The sequence below is a fragment of the Macrotis lagotis genome, chromosome 3, assembly GCF_037893015.1.
Source record: "Macrotis lagotis isolate mMagLag1 chromosome 3, bilby.v1.9.chrom.fasta, whole genome shotgun sequence".
NCBI classification, from domain to species: domain Eukaryota; kingdom Metazoa; phylum Chordata; class Mammalia; order Peramelemorphia; family Peramelidae; genus Macrotis; species Macrotis lagotis.
The window spans coordinates 3282661-3300963 of record NC_133660.1 but is presented as its reverse complement, the minus strand read 5'-3'; the positions used below and the strand labels follow the sequence as shown (position 1 = coordinate 3300963).

Genomic DNA, 18303 nt, shown 5'->3' with positions numbered 1-18303 from the left:
AAGTACTCTATTTGAATAGATTATGAAAATTCCTCTCTTATAGCATCTTTCTGAAACTACCTTCTGTATATGAATCTCAGGTATTTGATTCCAGGTGGACTAGTATCTTTTCTAATAAGATTTCATGATCTAAAAAGTCACTGCAAAATTTTAGTCCTAATTTTTAAAGCAAAAAATATTGAGGTCCAAAGACCCTTTTAACAAATTGGCATCTTATTAAACTTCCTTGTAACTTTACTTCCTCTCTAGGATTCAGTGACCTTGTTAAGCTGAGAGGATTATAGATACTACCTGACTATAACATCCATCCATCCAATCTATTCATCCAATCAATCATACAATAAATAGACATTTAACAGATACCTATGCCGAGAATTGAGGTTGCAAAGACAAAAATGAACTATTTCTTTTTTTCAAAGTGCACTTTTTATGTAAGGAAATGCCACAAACCATACAATTATATATATATATATATATATACATATATATGTATATATATATATAAACAATACATGTAACATACATAATTATAACATGCATATTATACACATGCATATTATATATATATAATGTGTGTGTGTGTGTGTGTGTGTGTGTGTTTGTGTGCGTTTCCTAACAGCTGAGAGGAAACCAGAAAAGGTCTCCTGTAGGAAGTGATGGTGCTTGCTTAGGGATCCCAAGCAGCAGAGGTTCACCAAGAATCTCCTGGGAAGATTCTCTTGGGAATGTTGCATGTGAGCAACAAGGCCAATTTTGCTGGACGATAGAATACAATTCTAGCAATGCAATGCTTTTAGATAAAGATAGGAAATTTCTCCCTCTTTTGCCAATTCTCAGAACATTTGAAGAAGGTATTATTGCAATTTTTTTCATTAGGTGTCAAAATTCTTATAACTTGAAAAGTGACCTGTGTCTATCTTAAGAGACCTTGTAACACCAAAATATCTGAAGATAACTAATAAACAAGGTCCTATGGAAAGTTTGTCACAGTATTCACTACTGTTTTACTAAATAGTTTAATGGAGGAAAAGGGAGTGGATAAGTAAAGATAATGACCTTTATGATACAATTTTCAGTGGTGAAAGCTTAAAATTCATTCCAAATGGAAATTCACTGCCCAGAATCCCAGAGATGAAGGGAACCTTAAGAGACAGTCTAGTCACCTAGATGGTTGTTAAATATCATCAGATGGCAGTCCATTCTCAACATCTGCAAAGGAATTTCCTATATCTATCTTAATGAGAAGTTTGTCATTCATAATACAAAAGTCAAATCCATTTGGATTTATAAAGGATTTTTGTTAATTGTGTTTTTTTGAGTTTTATTACAGATATCTTTAAGATTAAAAATTAGCTTTTTATCTCAGAACTCAGGGGCCAGAGGATGAACTCACTCCTTTTCCCAATAATTAATTGACTCAGAGAATATTGAAAGGTTGACTTCCATTTACAAAGTGAGATTTGAACCTGTCTTTCTGGCTCTTTGGTCATCCTAGTAGTCACTAGCCCATGGAGCCTTATACATTACTTCACTCAGATCCCACCAAGAAATAACCATGTGAAAATGAATGTAAGAGGATCTGGAAAGCTTTTTGCTTCCAGTTTTAGGTCAGTAATGGTTGAGTCACTTCACAGATTGAATCTCAGCACAAGAAGACATCCTGGATCCTTTTTATTTCTAGATCTAATTAGAGTATTCCAACACCTGGAGCAAATCTAGGTGGGGGCAGGTTGGGATAGAACTCTTATGTGTGTGGCACATATGTACACATACAGTTCAAACACTGAAGCCAATAGTGACAGGTCTTGGGGATTAAGAACCGGTAGACTGGAGTATTTGAAGGAGGCTGGGGTTGAGGGAGAGAAAAAGGATCACGTACCTGAGATTCAGCTTACTGAGATACATATGTACCTAGTTGACCTCAACAAGAATGTGTTCAAGGAAGAGAGAACTTTAAAGGTGATTTCTGAATGACTGCATTGTTTATCCTTTGTTCTCAGACCATGACATCAGGGAGGTGATGCTGCTATGACACACACATGAATTGGATCTGAGGGAGGGGGTGCTGTGCTAAGTCACCAGTCTCACTTACTCCTCCAGAGCCAGCTGGGTCTAGTGGCCAGCTAGGAACCAGGACAACTGGAGATGGTTCTGAATGTAAGACAATCAGGGCTAAGTGACTCGCCCAAGGTCACACAGCTAGGTAATTAAGTGTCTGAAGCCAGATTAAGTATCTCAGGCTTCCAGGGTTGGTGCTCTATCTACTGCCACCTAGCTAGGTGATCGTGTCAGAGGGTATGACAGATTCATTGGGAAGAAGGCAGCAAGTGCCAACTCCTCTTTGTAACACTGTCAGGGCAGTAGTCATCAAGCCTGAAGCTCTGAGACAAAATTTGCCAGTGATCACATATCGAACAATTTTAAGACTTGAACTACGTTCCTTTCACTCTAAATCAGAGGAATCCAAACACACAATGGAAGCAAAGGGCAGAGTACTTTTTATACTTCTTTAATACTAAAGAGGGCGAATGGTGAGATTACTACCTAGGGGTTGAGGGAGGGAATTGAGTGGCTGTAGCCCCCATTGCTTTCTTTGCCGCTGGGCCCCCTGGACTTCCAAAGTGGAGTGAGCACCAGTCCAAGCAGTTTTCCCAGGTTACCCTATCCTCCCCTATATGGAAGATTACCCAGGAGAGTTTTTGAGGTCATTGAACTTTGGGGGTCAGCAGCCCAAGCCAAGAAATCAATTAAGGGAGAGTCGCGGCACTTCTTATGGCTTATGGTGTTTGGAGGTAGGGGTAAAAAGGTTGTGTAGCACAAGTTAGAAAGGAGGAAAAACTGGGTTTTGATGAGTTACAAGTTCACATGAGTTAACAGATTGGTAACCTCCCCAAATTTCCTGGACTTAAGATCTCTTGAGTGTCATCAGAGAAATATCATGTCTCAAAAGAGGGAGGTGCCAGTTCATCATCCTGCTGGATTTCAGTTTGCAGCTCAACAATGGTATATGCCCAAAGGCTAAACCTGATGGTGAGGAGATTGAAAACCATGCCATATCTGAACAGTTCAAAAGTTGGCAATGTTTGCTCTGAAGATGAAGGTGGCTTAGATGAAGACAGATGTCTACAAGATTCTACAACATAGAAGGTTTCTGATTGGTCCCAGAGAGCAGAGCTAGGGTGGAAAATAGGCATAAGTTGCAATTAGCTAGATCTAGCTTTGATTTACTAGTAGTATCAAAAGTAGAATGAACTGTACTCTGGGAGACATAAGATATACAGAAATCTGAAGTTTGAACGAGCAATTTTAGAATTGATATAGATAAAATTTTTCTTCAATTATGATTGCCTTAATCTTTAACAATCTTTTTCCCCCCTTCCTTCTCCTAGGATGAGGTGTTTAATGAACTACTCACAAATGATGCACCTGGTTTACTCCAAGACTTAGACCTTTATTTGGGGAAGAAAGACTGGTTTGTAGGCGACTCTGTAAGTATCAACATAGTAATGTTTAAGGTAAATTTTATTATTGTTCTTGACTATAATGATAATAGGCAGCCTAGCCTTGGCTAGATTAAGACATGGAGTAAACAAGCAAGATTCAAGTTTAAAACTCACCTCTGACATTTTACTAGCTATGGGCTCCAATTAACCTCTAGGTGCCTTGAGCCATTCCTCAGACCTTATCTTCCTAAAAGTTAGCACCTCCCACTCAAGGAGTTCTCTATGCTAAAAAGTCAAAGATTCTGGGGTTGTAAAAGAATGGCAACTCATATACTCCTTTAAGCTTTGACCATCCCTACAAGGCATATTGGGTGAATATCATTATGTCTGTTTAAAAAGATGAGGAAACTGAGGCAAAATACTTGCCCAGATGACAGAAGTCAAGACTTGAACCTTAGTCTTCTGACTCTGGCACAAGGACTTTTTCTACTGTAATTCTCTGTAATTCTTGCCTCTTATTAGATACACACAATATCAACTGTGGCCTAATGGGCCAAAATAATATTTCGATATTATAAGATTTACAAAGTGCTTTATTATTACATATTACTTTTCATCTTCACCACAACCCTGTGATCTTGATGAGATCAAAAATCAAGTTAACTTGTTCATTCACATGGATAGTCCAACCTTTCAATCCTGACCAGAGGGTCTCACATTAGATAAAATCTAGAATTAGGTTATGAAAATGTTTCTGAATGGCAAGGCTTTTAAAATTAATTAGCTTAGTATTGTTTGCTATTAATAATAATGGGGTTAATTATTCATTGAATTATTTAAATACTGCATTGCTTTTACTAAAGCCATCCTGAAACTACTTTCAGTAAGTATTTACCAGATGAGTTTAAAGTCCAATATGCTTTCATCAGTCACAAAGAAGTCCTATTACCTTGCTGGACAATGTCTGCAAAAAATTGAACATATTAAGAACAGCAGATGACTAACTTGTCCTTGGAGTGTTCCCTTAAACTTCATTGAAAAAAAAGGTGAGAAGGGTTGGTGATAAAAACCAGGAACTGCAAACACTCAAAACAGCACTTTCTTTTACTACCAAAGTGCTGAAATCAAACTAGATATTAATTGGACAATGATTAAACAAACAATGGTCCACAAATATAATGGAATATTAACCAAGCTGAAAGAAGCAATGACTATAATGAGTACTGTGAATCATGGGAAGATTTATATGAACTGATGCAAAGTGAAATAAACAGAATCAGGAAAACTAAATACACATGCACTACAGCAATGAAAATAGAAAGAACATCAATAAATCCATCAAAACCTAATATTGCGAAATTATATTCAAATTTGACCCCTCAGAGAAGATGTACCTCTCACTCCTTCATTAAAGCTGGAAGATTATGGTCTATTTTAAAGGACTTAAAATGTACACCAATACATGTTTGCCAATCCTATTCTTCAAAATAGCATTTCTGGAGGCCAGAAGTCTCTTGGCAAACATAGCCTTAGCTTTTTTGGTATTTTTACACTCTTTATTTTGCCTTGTAGGATAACTGTAATCATCTTCATCCAAAAGTTCAATTATAACTTTTGGATTCCAGTTTGAAAGTCTAGTTTTCTTAACAGAAAATTTTATACTTAATCAGGTCCAAATGATATTTTGATATAATTGGCAGTCTGTTATAGAAGCAGAGAGGTTGCATTATCTTTGGAAGACAGGAAGTGGGGTCAGAAGGTATGAATTCTAATACTGCATCAGTTACAAGTTATGTATCTTAATCCTGGGCAAATCACTTAATTTGTCAGCTTGTTTCTTCATCTGTAAAATAGGGATACCACCTACAGTTTTGTTAGGATCATATGAAGCATTTCTTCAAGTACTCTGAAAATTTTAAAAATGCTTTATAAATATAATTTCTACTGTAGGGATTCTACAAGATAAATATTTTTATGCTTTTTGGTGGAGTTTTATGTCAGCCACATTAGGTGATTATAATTCCATTTTTAATTTGGAAGTCATACTTAATTCTATTTAAGAGAGATAATGGAGTTTAAGGTCCAAAAGAACCACAATAGACTTAAACTGCCTGTGATTAATGCTATGTTTTATATAAATTATTCTTTAAATGAATTTTGGTGGTACCATATTAGTAAAAGACAACAATTTTCTATGTAGAAACCAAATACTTGAGTTCTCTTTGGATTTTGATATATTTTATGTTTCCAGTAGTAGAACTGAGTCAAACTTTGTAATAATCAATTCAACAAAAACAGGATGTCAGAAGGGTTTTTCAGTAATTGTTGAACTGACAAGTTGTTATTTAAATTCCTGGAGAATTTTTTTGGCATAACTTTTTCTCAGTCAATATACTGTTTTCTTGTGTTTATAGTCTTAAAAAAAACAACAAAGTCGAGAATGTTTTGTATAAAGTGCATAAACACATAACTGGCCTATATTTTGAGAAGTCAAGTCAACAAGCATTTATTAAATGCCTAGTAATTAATTACCAGGCACTGTTCTAAGCAATGGTAATACAAAGAAAGCCAAAAAACCCATTCCCTGCTCTCAAGGAGCTCACAGTCTAATGGAAGGGAGGGGAGGGAGGAAGGGAAGACAAAATACAAAAACTACCAAAAAATAAATATATACAAGATATATACACAAGTCTCTGGTGTTACCATCTTTTGGAAGTAGATATTCAATGCTTGCTCTTCAAAAAAAGGTCGAGTGGAAGCTAATCGAGTGTTTTGCTAATAATTCCTATGCCAATGTAAAAATGGTGAAGAACTAAGAGGGAAATTAGACCTTCCATGATCACCATCCTCATAAACCCAACTCTAAATATGTCAGTAAGAGAAGCATCAAAGAAATGGCCAAGACATGCAGATTTGTTCATAAAAACACAGACATTTGTTTATGCTAGAGACACCAGACTAGTTCATTGCCCTTGAAAATTACATTGCCAGCAAACAGCAGAAACTGCAACCCATCATTTCATGATGCAAAAAATTAGCTCCTACTGAATATAGAGAAGACATGACCTGGCAGCTGGAATTATACATCAGCTCATTAAGTTTTATAAACTAAAGGAAGACAAAACCCTCATATTACAAATGTAGGCCTTAAAATGTTAGAGAACTCAAAAAATAAACTACCGAACCCAGACCATATTAACACACAGAACTTTTAGACCACAACTGCTTAAACACTGATCCATGAAAATTTTAAAAAATTTAATAGATGTCATTATAGAAAATGTGTATAACCTCCAAGTTACATGGAATGAAAAACTTTTTAAGAGACCTATTAGAAGAAATCACAATCATATAGGAAAAGGATGAGATATATAGTCCCATTTTCCAGTCCTCTATTTGAATTTCTTTTTTATTCTGAATTTAACCAAAAAAAGGCAACTTCCACATATACAGAATATAGAGTTTTACAAGAAACCAGAATCTCTAATATACAGCTTAACTTTTCTTTTGAGGCATATATATCACTTTGGAATTTTTGCAGATGTTTTCAGTAAGCCTAAAAAGGATAAACTTACATCCCAATAATTCAATTATGATAAAGTTATTTTACCTACCCATGCAAGTCTGCAGAACAATAAATATTACGAGAATAATAGCAGGGTAGAGACTTGACCCAGGACTATTTGCTTCTGAACTTCACCAAAAAATATCAAAATGAGATTGAGTCTTAATGGTTGTCAAAGGTACAATATGGCAGAGTGGATGGAGAGTTGCCTCTTAATAGCTACAGGGGCCCAGTTCTAGGAGAGGTGCCAATCTCCACTGCAAGAGAAAGTTCCTCAACAAGAGTTTCTTCAGTTCCCTCACTGACTAAATAATAGTTCTTTTCTCACTATCCCTCCCCCTCCAAAAAAAGTATGCCCAAGGAAAAGACTAATGGCTTTGAGTTTAAATCCTGAAATCAAATTGGACCAATAGATAAAGGTGATAAAAAAAAGACACATAGGCACCAAGCTATATGTCAGGAGACTTACTGGCATTGTCAAGTCAAAGGCAAAGGAATAAGCATTTATATAGCGTCTACTATGTGCCAGGAATATCGATGCCTTCACTAATATTTGATCCTCACAACAACCCTGGGAGGTAGGTGCTGTTATCCCCATTTTCCAATTGAGGAAACTGAGGCAATCAGAGGTTAAGTGACCTGCCTAGGATCTCAGCACTCTATCCACTGCATCACCTAGCTGCCTAAAAAGCTCAATGAGAAGAGCACATTTAGAAATATTAACACCTACACAATGCTTTGCTTAATGTACACTTTTGGAACAGTGAGACAGATGTCAATAGATTTAGGAAGTACCTAAAGAAAAATTCATACAGAATGAATGAAATATAGGTTCTGGATTGACTGATGCTACAGATTAAAAATATACAGATTGGAAACTTCTGGGATAATGAACAGAAACCACTTCACATGCATATACACTGGATTTATCAAATATAACCAAATGTAGTTACCTTTGGGTGGAGCCTATAAAACAACCTTTTTCGTGTGAGAGTCTGACATGAATTCAACCAACAAACAGTCATACACACTTGTGGACTGAAAGGAGGGGTTTATGATGGTAAAGACCAAATCATTCCCCCCAGTTACAGAAAGGTTATCCTTGAGGAGATAAGATTTATTGATCAATGCAGATTATGTAAGGAAGCAGAAGAAAACCATTATTTAACACCTACAAATACCTAGTCAGACATAACCAAGTAGGCAGATTATGCCAGAACTTATCTTTTATCAACGGAAGTAAAATCCTCATATGGAGAATAGAGATGATATTGAGAACTCAACAAATAAAACTGTATTGTGCTGGACCAGTCACAGAACTGTTGCCCACAACCATCTGAACATAGCATTATTAACAATTTAAGAATATTTTGGGGGTGGCTAGGTGGACAATGGACAGACCACCGGTCCTGGAGTCAGGAGTACCTGAGTTCAAATCAGGCCTCGGACACTTAATAATTACCTGGCTGTGTGGCCTTGGGCAAGCCACTTAACCCCATTGCCTAGCAAAAACAAACAAAAAGAATATTTTCAATGTATCTAAGTATACTTCAGAGTATACTTACTCTGCTAAATATACTTAGCTTATGGAACCCAAACCACATAAGGGTTTATACCCCCTTCATTCCATCTGCTACTAATGTTGTCCTGAAAATCCTTTTGTTCATTCTACAGAAAAAGATCTAACATGGCAGAGTTAGGCTGCAGCTGCCAAGATTTGAGACCATTGGAGTCCAGCTACCTAGGCCTAGAGTTGAGGGAATCACATCAGACATTGGTGGTCACACTGATGGGCAGATGGCCCTATTGTCTGCTCTGCTTTTCTTTTAACCCCCTTCTCCTCTTCAGCAAACCTCTCTCTGCTATTCATATTATTCCTTCTGTCTCTTTTCCTCACATTTCTCCCTTACCCCCATCCTCTTATAACACCTAGTAGCTCAACATTACCTTTTTTTGGTCATAGAAATTCCTAAGATTTTAGAACTGCAAAGAATCTTAGAGGGTCAACTCTTATCTTACAGATAAATGCCCTGAAAGGTAAAGCCATTTAGCTTGATACATTAACTCCTTTTTCATTTTGCTCCCCCTACTCTGCTCTTCTCAGCCACACTCAGAACAAAAGTGTCTTTACTAAAGAATTTAAAAAACCTATAGAAAAGTAGTTATAGATCTTGCCATCGACTAACTTCTAACTGATTAAGAAGCTGAGAGAACAGAGAACAAGTTTAAGAAATAATGAGCAACTGGTGAGACACAAGAAAAGGAGGGACTTGGTGGAAAGAACACTGGATTTCAATTTGTAGGTTGAGTCTTGAGTGACTCACTTCCTGCGGCACTTCAGTTCCCTCATCTGGACAATAAAGGATATAGACTAGTGCCAGTGATTTGCCTCGGGTCAGCAATGATCCCAAGATCCCATTCTATATATGGAATGTAGGATCAATTCTATAGACTCGGTAACTCATGAAGAGGAAGCACTTCATTTCTGCACGCATATTTCCATTTATTTCAGAGTATCTTTTATAGACAGAATGCTAAGTAAAGGTCACTCCCACTCTGAAATTCTCACTCCTTTCCTTCTCATCAAATTATTGTCTCCCAGGTAATTTTCTCCCTGGATTTTGGGGAGGAATTATTTTACTAAGATGCAAAGTGAAGAAGAATGAGTTCACATTTAAAGTTTAACTCTTAGAATGCAATTAGTTGCATTAGAATGCAATCAGTTAAATTAACAGTTTATATACAAATAACAACCTTAAGTAATATTTTTTTCTTCTTTAATTAGGTAACCTGGGCTGATTTCTACTGGGACATTTGCAGTACCACACTTTTGGTTCTTAAACATGACTTGCTGGAGAAGCATCCTAAACTAGTAGCCTTACAAAAAAAAGTTCAAAGCATTCCTGTGATTGCTGACTGGATAAAACAGAGGCCAGAAACCAGACTGTAGACCAGTGAATGGTCTGAGATTATTCTTTTTAGCCTGACCTGAATCATGTAAATTTGTTCTTGCTTATGCTAAATGAAGTCTTCTAGAAAAACAATTGCATTGTAATGCTTTTCACATTGTATTTTTGTCACTGTTGGTGGAACTTTTTTTACATTTATGTCATATACTGCATAAAAGACAATCAAAAAGTATTTGACTTTCAGTACTTTTTCTATGGCGTAATAGACGGAACACTGGCCACAAGTCAGCAAGAGCTGGACTCAAAAATCTTTATCTGGCACAAGCTATGTAATGTATATCTGAACAAATAATTTCATCTCTATCTGGGGCCTCAGTTTTCTCATCTGTAAAATAAAAATTTAACCTCAATGACTTCTAAGGTCCTTCCAGATCAAAAGCTCTGACCCTAACTAACTTTACTCCATTTACAATTGATATTGCCACTCTAGGATGCTTTAAATTGATGATCTTTTCTTCCACTGCTCAAATCCATACATACATCAATTATGGGGGAGGGGTCGGTGGCTAGGTGGTGTAGTGGATAAAGCATCGGCCCTGGAGTCAGGACTACCTGGGTTCAAATCCAGTCTCAGACACTTAATAATGACCTAGCTGTGTGGCCTTGGGCAAGCCACTTAACCCCATTTGCCTTGCAAAAACCTAAAAAAAAATACTACTTCATCAATTATGACTGGCTAGATGTATTTAGCTCCAATAAAACATGCAACATGAATGAAACTGCTTTCTTGTAGGATCAACCACATTTCAAATGTTAAAAAGAAATTCTCATATTTGAGAACCATTGCTTTACATGACCAAAAGTTCTAAACAACCCCACAAAGCAAAATCTGATCCAAATTCCCAAAATGTAATTCACTCCTGTGAGCCTTTTACAAACCCATCTCAAAAATGTTGAGGGGTTTCAGTTGATTTCAAAATCCTTTCAGCATACGTAGCAAGTTATTACTTCATAACTTTTTTCATTTGTAGGTGTATAATCCCTTGCAAAATATTAACATCCTATAGGTTTTAACACTTTCCATTTATAAATAAGAGTTTATTTATAATAATATTTACAGAATAGAAACAAAAACACATGAAGCTCACAAGTTACACAAAGAAATAGATGTACAATTAAAAACAGCAATTTTGACTGACAATAGGCAAAATTTTATAGACTTCCTAGAGAGATGGTATCCAAAAGACAACTTTAGTTCTTCTAACTCTTTGCTGTGTCACCCACACTGAACTGGAGTTCTAACTCTTCAGGAGTTCCTATCCTGGAAACTGGAGTTAATGATGTAGGCATCATATTGCCTCCAGCCAGGATTTATACTTAATTTCTATGTAGTACCTAATGCTGCCTCAATCTATATTCACATTCAATTTGCTATGTAGCAAAAGTGAATTTGTTCTGCCATCCTAGCAGAATTCCATCAAAGCTCTATTGATGCATGAATTTGTGGCAGGAATAAATAATGATCTGGGCAGCAAAGGAAAGCTGAAACAATTCATCAGAGCACCAAGTGCCGAGAAGCAAACCAAAAGAGGCATGCACAGGGCTAGTCGGAAGAATGTGCAGAACTGGTGCAAGGCTACAGAGAGAACAAAAGTAAGCCATAGCAATAATCCAAGAGGAGGATTATTTTCATTACTATTCATAGGAAAACAAAACAGTTCCTAGGCAAACAAGGGGTGGGGAGGGGGATGTTGGTAAGAGATCACCACCTTGAAATTCTGGTCAGAGTTCTCGATGACAATGGTGAGCATCTGCTTCAAATAGTAATAAAACTAAAGCTACATAATCTATACAGTTTATTTGACTAAGTTAATATAAAAACAGTACTTCAAATGAGTTAAGACAGGCAAAACAAAACATAAGCATTGTCAAATAAGGCACATGTAAAAATCTACACACATTATCCAGTGAAAGACAGTATTATATATATTTGGAGGTAGAAATAATTACAAAAATACTGACATATCTAAAGCATTAGCAGATCTGTTACAAACAATCACCAACTAATCCCCATTTGGAAAACTGCTTTGTAAAATATGATTATTCAACATCTTAAGGACTACATTTCTGTGGCAATTATATATTTCAGGTTTGAGCATTTGGAGAATTCATTTAGTGGCAAAAATCTTTCATACCATGAGAAATGCAATATGGATATTATAAAAAGTTATAAATGTTCATAAATCCCATGGTCTTCAGTAATGTAAATGTCCTTGGGTGCACCAAGTTGGTATTTTCTCCTCAATTAGAAATCCTTCTTTTAAAGACCTAATGAAGTCTTTAGTAACGTGGCTATATCTGCAGGTACATTTCCTTCATCACCTGCAAAGGAAATATGAACATTCAGAGGTAAAACATTTTATTGCTGTACAGTGAAAAATAACTTAAATAAATGTTTCTCTATGGTACCATTCTGGTCCTTGACAAGTGAGGTCTATCAGGTACAGTTCCTTATAACTGACTTAAGACAAGGAAAGACAAAAGAAAATAAAATTCTCAAAGTCAATATTTTAAGGCAAGTTATTACTTCACTTTACTTTGTGTGCAAAATAGGAATATTACCACCTCCCTCATAACACTGTTGTTAGGGTCAAATAATATCACAAGTAAGGTGTTTCTAAAACCTTAAAATGCTAAATAAATAACAGACATTAGCTTCAACAAAATATTATAAAAAATATAAAGATAAATAGGTAGAAGCTACAAAAATTTTATAAAATTCTTACAACTAAACCATGTTTTATACAATGTTCACTTAGGCAAAAGATGAATGTTTCCAATTTATAATGCAAAAATGTCTAAAGTAGACAGTGATACTTATTGTAATTATTAATTCTAATTTATTTCTCTAAGGTGCTAGTTGTGAGGAGCAAACAATTCTTCATGAGGCATACTAGTATTTACCTTCATCTGCTGTGGTCATATCTTGTTCTAACTTCAGTTTCTGTTGGTTGATTTTGAGCATGGATTCTTCTATTGTCCCTTGACTTATTAACTTTATGACATGTACTTCTCTAAAATCAGAAAGGGTGGAAGGACAGTAAGGAGATTTTTATTACCTGTAATTATAATTATTTGCACACAGAACATTATTATAAAAGTATTTTTAGAGCACTTATGTGTTAAAATTCCATGTCCAATCTAGATACAGAATTCAGATTCCTAGGAGACTTAGATTCTAGTTCGACCTTGGCCAATAACTCCTTCCTTAACAGTAACATGCCACATTCTGCCCACTGGTCCTTAATATTCAATCTCTAAATAAAAGGGGAAGGGAAAGCTGAGAAAGGACCAAAAAGATCTCTAATCTTTCTTATATATTATTAGTATATTAGTAATATAGTATTAGTATATTAGTAATACAGTATATTAAAAAATCATGATTTGTTCAGCCATTCTACAATTGATAGACATCCTGTTTCCAGTACTTTGTTGTAACAAAGAGATAAGGGACAGTTAGATGGCATAGTGGATAAAGCATCAGCCCTGGAGTCAGGAGGATGTGAGCTCAAATTCAGCCTCAGACACTTAATAATTGCCTAGCTGTGTGACCTTGGGCAAGTCACTTAACCCCATTGTCTTAAAATTTAAAAAAAATGTTAAAATGATTGAGGGATTCAGAGAAAAAATTAGATGAACTGATGTAGAGTTAAAATGAGTAGAATCAGAAGAATAAATTATATGATGATGACAACAACTTAAAGGAAAAGGACTGAAGGTCTTTAGGACTCATTTCTTAGTAGAGACACAACCTACTACAACAAGTGTAAGATGAGGAAAACATTTTCAGATGTAGTCAATAAGAGAATCTGTTCTTGGCTATGCTCATTTGTAACAAGTATTTGGTGGGGGAGGGCAGAGGAAGAATAATAAATTAGTGAAAAGCGAAGATGGAAAAAAAGCAAAGGAGAGGAATATCATTAAACTTTAAAAAGAAAACAAACAGTTCAAAAGGACACGAATGCATAATCTTGGCAATTTTTGTTACTGCCATATTAAATTTGATTAAAGCCTTTTAAAATAAAATGCACATATCACAATTTCATGATTTCATAAATGAGAAATGATTATTTCTCTTTACCATTTACTACTGGGGAGATATAGGAATTTTCCCCTTCCTATATCCTTAATTCTCTACTAGGTCAAGTCAGTCCCTAAGAATAGGATTGACAATGAGATTGGATTAATTTTTTTCTTCAAACTTGTTAGGACCCCACCCAAGAGGAGAAACTTACTGATTGCCCTCAGGTTTGGGAGAGAAAAGGAGGAAGGGAAAGAGAGAGGGGTATAGTTCTTTTGTCTAGTTGAGGGGAAGAGAGGGCATGAACCTAGGGGTGGTCTGGTTGTAAAAGCAGTATCATCAGTCATACCCCTGGTGGAAAAAAATGAAAGTAACTTTTGTGATGGACTTATAAAGAATGCGATCCACCCGTGACAGAGCTGGAGGTGTTGGAACACAGATTGAAACACATTTTTTATTATTATTTGGGGGGGGGGGGGTTTGCAGGGGAAAATGGGGCTACACAGCTGGGTGATTGTTGGGTGTCTGGGGCTGGATTTGGGCTCGGGTGCTCCTGGCTCCAGGGTTGGTGCTCTGTCCACTGCACCACCTGGCCATACATACAGTTATTATTATTAATATTATTTCTAATTTTAATTTTTTTCTCTCCCCTTTATCACTCATGCTGGTCTATATTTTTTGGGGGGGTGTATTATGTGTACTCTTAAACAAGAATATTTTAGTAATGTATATAAAAAACATTTGTACAAAATAAGAATAAATTTTTAAAAAGAATAGGTATCCTCATAATATTCATTTTTCTTATTAATTGTTAACTAGTCTTGAAGGTCTTAGTATAATGGGTCTTAAAAAAGTCATTAAAAATTTGAAAATAATACTATGAAAGAGTTAGAATAGTGTAAAAAAGAGGAACAGACGAAGAGTTCAAAGAATTGGATTGTCTAATTAAGTCTAAAGAATAATGAAACATAATATTTATCTGCAAAGACCTTTACATGCATTGCTTCATTTGGTCCTCAGAATAACCAGAGATTAATGACTTAAGTAACAGATAAGGAAAGTGAAGTTCACAGAGGTTCACTGATAGTAACACTTTTCTGAGACTGAATATAAAACTATGTTTTCCTTATTTCAAGCCAATCAAAGCCTTCAAATCCCTGATTATAGCAGTAGTCAGCTGAAGGAGTAGTCTGATAAATTGAAAGATCTTGAATATTGGGATTAAAACTATTTGACAGGGACTGCTAGGTGGCAGAGTAGATAAAGCACTAGCCCTGGAGTCAGGAGTACCTGGGTTCAAATCCAGTCTCAGACACTTAATAATTACCTTGCTGTGTGGCTTTGGGCAAGCCACTTAAACCCATTTGCCTTGCAAAAAAACCAAACAAACCTGGTGCTCAGATTATCATGTGCCATATTAAAAAAAACCAAAACATCACAAACAAAAAAAAATGAAAAAATACTTTCCTCAATTATGAATAGGGGAAAATTACATGACTAAAAAAGAAACAGAAAAGTACTTAAAATAAAATCTACAATTTTGATTACTTAAAATTAAAAGGATTTTTATAAATTAGTAGAGAAACAATTAACTCAAGGGGAAAAAATCTTTGCAGTATGGTTTTTTTCTTTTCTTTTGCATTATGTTTCTTACAAAAATGATTTCCAAGACATTTAAGGAATTGATTGAAATATACAAGAAAAAGACCCATTCCCCAAGTCAAGGCAAATGAGCACACAGTATTCAAAGGAAGCATTTAATAACCCTATGAAAATGTTCCAAAACATAAAAGGAAACTCCAAGGTTCTAGCTTACTTCTATCAGATTATCAAAGGTGATAAAGATGGAAAATAATAACTATTGGAGGAACTACAGATTACAGGTACATTAATACACTGTTGATGAAGCAGTGAATGAGACCATAAGTTATGGAAAGCAATCTGGAATACAAAATATCACTAATTATGCTTAACATCTTTGACTAAGCAGTACCACCACCAGGTTTAAAAATACAAAAAAAAAAAAAAAAAAAAAATCAAAGCAAAAATCAAGAACTAAAATATTTTGTGCAAGTACTGGAAACAAGATGTCTATTAATTGTAGAATGGCTGAACAAATCATGATTTTTCAATATCATATATATTTTGTAAGAAATGACAAAACAAGATGGTTTCAGAGAAACCTTTTGACGATTTCTATAAAATGATACAGAATGAAATGAGTAGATTAAAATAATATTGTAAAGAATGACTTAAGAACTGATCTATGTAATCAACTAATATAATTACAAATAACATGTAACAGCATGCTACCTAATTCTTGACAGTGTAATAAGACTCAGCATATAAAAATAGAACTCAAATTTTCTGACACAATTAGTGTGGGAATTTGTTTTGTTTAAGGAAATATATTTACTGAAAGCCTTCTTTTTTCTTTTTTTTTTCAATTAGGAGGTGGGAAGTTGCTGAAGAAAGGAAGAAGAGGGTAGAGTATGGAAAGGAAAATTCAGTATACTTACTTAGTCTGACCTACTCTATGGCATCGATCTTCAGCTTGTTTGTCGTTATATGGATTACAGTCAATATCGTGAAGTATGACAACATTTGCTGAGGTCAAATTTATCCCAAGTCCACCAGCTTTTGTTGATAGCAGAAATATAAAGATGTCCATGTCTGTATTGAACTGGTCAATTAGATGAATCCTAAAAAATTAATTCATGAAGTTATGGTGTCAAAGATATACTATAATGCTGCTAATTTGGAAAAATTTATGTAAAAGTCTGAAAAGAGAAACATTTATAATAATACAAATGAAAAATATTTTGTCCTGCAACAGATTAATAATATACTAATGAATGTCAAATTAATGAAGAAAGAGATAAGGATTTATTACTGATTTGTGCCAGATAGCAAACTGGCTAGTCAAAAGGTTTTATAAAAGGTTTTAAATTACTTGAAACAAAAGGGGGATAAATAGCATACACATAAATTCTTACATAAATGTATGAATAAATTCAACCCATCTCTATCAAAAACTACAATTCAAACCTCACATATTACTTGGTGCCATCTTTACATAGTAATATTTTTAAACATATAAAGCTCTATGGATATCATATATTTGTACTAATTTATATTAATGTTACACAACAAACTCTTTTAGTCAAAACTTTTAATGTTGTAATCACCTTAAGTTCCATTTTCTATCTTCTCCACCCACCCCTTTCTCCAAACTACATCTTCAAAAGGTTCAAGTATTTAGCAAGTTCAACAATCCGGAAGTTTCATGACACAAGGAATTGGACAAAAAAATTTGTCCTCAGTGATGATATAGCCCCAAGACATTCTCATTTATGAGTCGATCAAGATAGGGCTAGAGCATTAGTGTAATCATAATCACAGGAGCTTGAAGAACAGGCAGAGCTAAAGTCCTTTCTGCGTTAATATTCTTTGATAGGGTCCTGGTTCTCCTTACCCAGAACAAATATGTGTTGCTTAGTAGCTATTCCAAGGTTTGCATTGTTATAAAATTTCAATAATTACAGGACTTATTAGAAATAGCAACACTCTCAATAAAGAAACTGTTCATAGATTTGGTACTAGTGAGTTGCCAAGGCCAAAAATATTCTAAGAAGATTCATTTAACAATTACTTCTAGAAAAATGATTCCTTAAGTCAGGGAAAATAGTCGAAGTTCTAGAAATACTTAGAATTCTTCCTATAATCTTTTCCCCAAAAGCATTTAAATGATAAGTAAACTTTTAAAATTAATAGCACAAAGATAAGACATTTGAAATGTTTGTTTTAAACTACAGTTTTTAAAAAGACTAAAAATAACAAAATGCATAAATGTTCTAAATGTTCTAAATACACTATGACATCAGTTGTCAAAGAAATAAATTTCCAGTACTACAAGTTAAAATGCCAACCTTTCAGAAATTTGAGTCTTTCCATCCAATCTAAGATATCTATGCTGATGGTGTTTTAGAAGAACCTCTAAGATGTCCAGCATCATTGTAAACTGGCTAAATAATACAACCCTGTCACCCTATGAAGAGAAAGCACACAGAAATTAACAAATCATCATTATAATTCTTATAAAGCTTTGCAGTACCTAGATTCTTACCACAATCACTAGGCAGCATTATAGCACATACCTTTTATTTCTAAAGAATGCCACTCTAAGCCTTTTGGAGCTCTTCACTGTCTGAAGCAAACATTGGCTTATAATACACATGCTAGGTGCTAGGGATAAAACAGCAACAACAATAAACAGAAGTGTGCCATCAAGGAACTTATATTTTT

At 35.0% G+C, this 18303-nt stretch overlaps 2 protein-coding genes across 5 annotated transcripts in view; one reads left to right on the top strand and one right to left on the bottom strand.

Annotated features, from left to right (window-relative positions):
• Positions 1-11819, top strand: part of HPGDS (hematopoietic prostaglandin D synthase) — a 43155-nt gene extending 31336 nt beyond the window's left edge. Inside the window, exons 5-6 of the mRNA XM_074228060.1 lie at positions 3390-3488; positions 9794-11819. Of these exons, the coding sequence (XP_074084161.1) occupies positions 3390-3488; positions 9794-9958 (264 nt within the window). The 3' untranslated portion in view covers positions 9959-11819. The remainder of the gene's footprint in view (positions 1-3389; positions 3489-9793) is intronic.
• Positions 586-18303, bottom strand: part of SMARCAD1 (SNF2 related chromatin remodeling ATPase with DExD box 1) — a 111894-nt gene continuing 94176 nt past the window's right edge. For 2 of the 4 annotated variants that reach the window (XM_074228056.1, XM_074228057.1), the window contains exons 20-23: positions 17928-18046; positions 16518-16700; positions 12882-12991; positions 2656-12299 (exon numbers count right to left, since the gene is read on the bottom strand). In XM_074228056.1, coding sequence (XP_074084157.1) covers positions 12238-12299; positions 12882-12991; positions 16518-16700; positions 17928-18046 — 474 coding nt within the window. In that variant the 3' untranslated portion in view covers positions 2656-12237. Of the gene's footprint in view, positions 12300-12881; positions 12992-16517; positions 16701-17927; positions 18047-18303 lie in introns of all 4 variants that reach the window. The other 2 variants (XM_074228059.1, XM_074228058.1) reach the window with 2 other exon arrangements.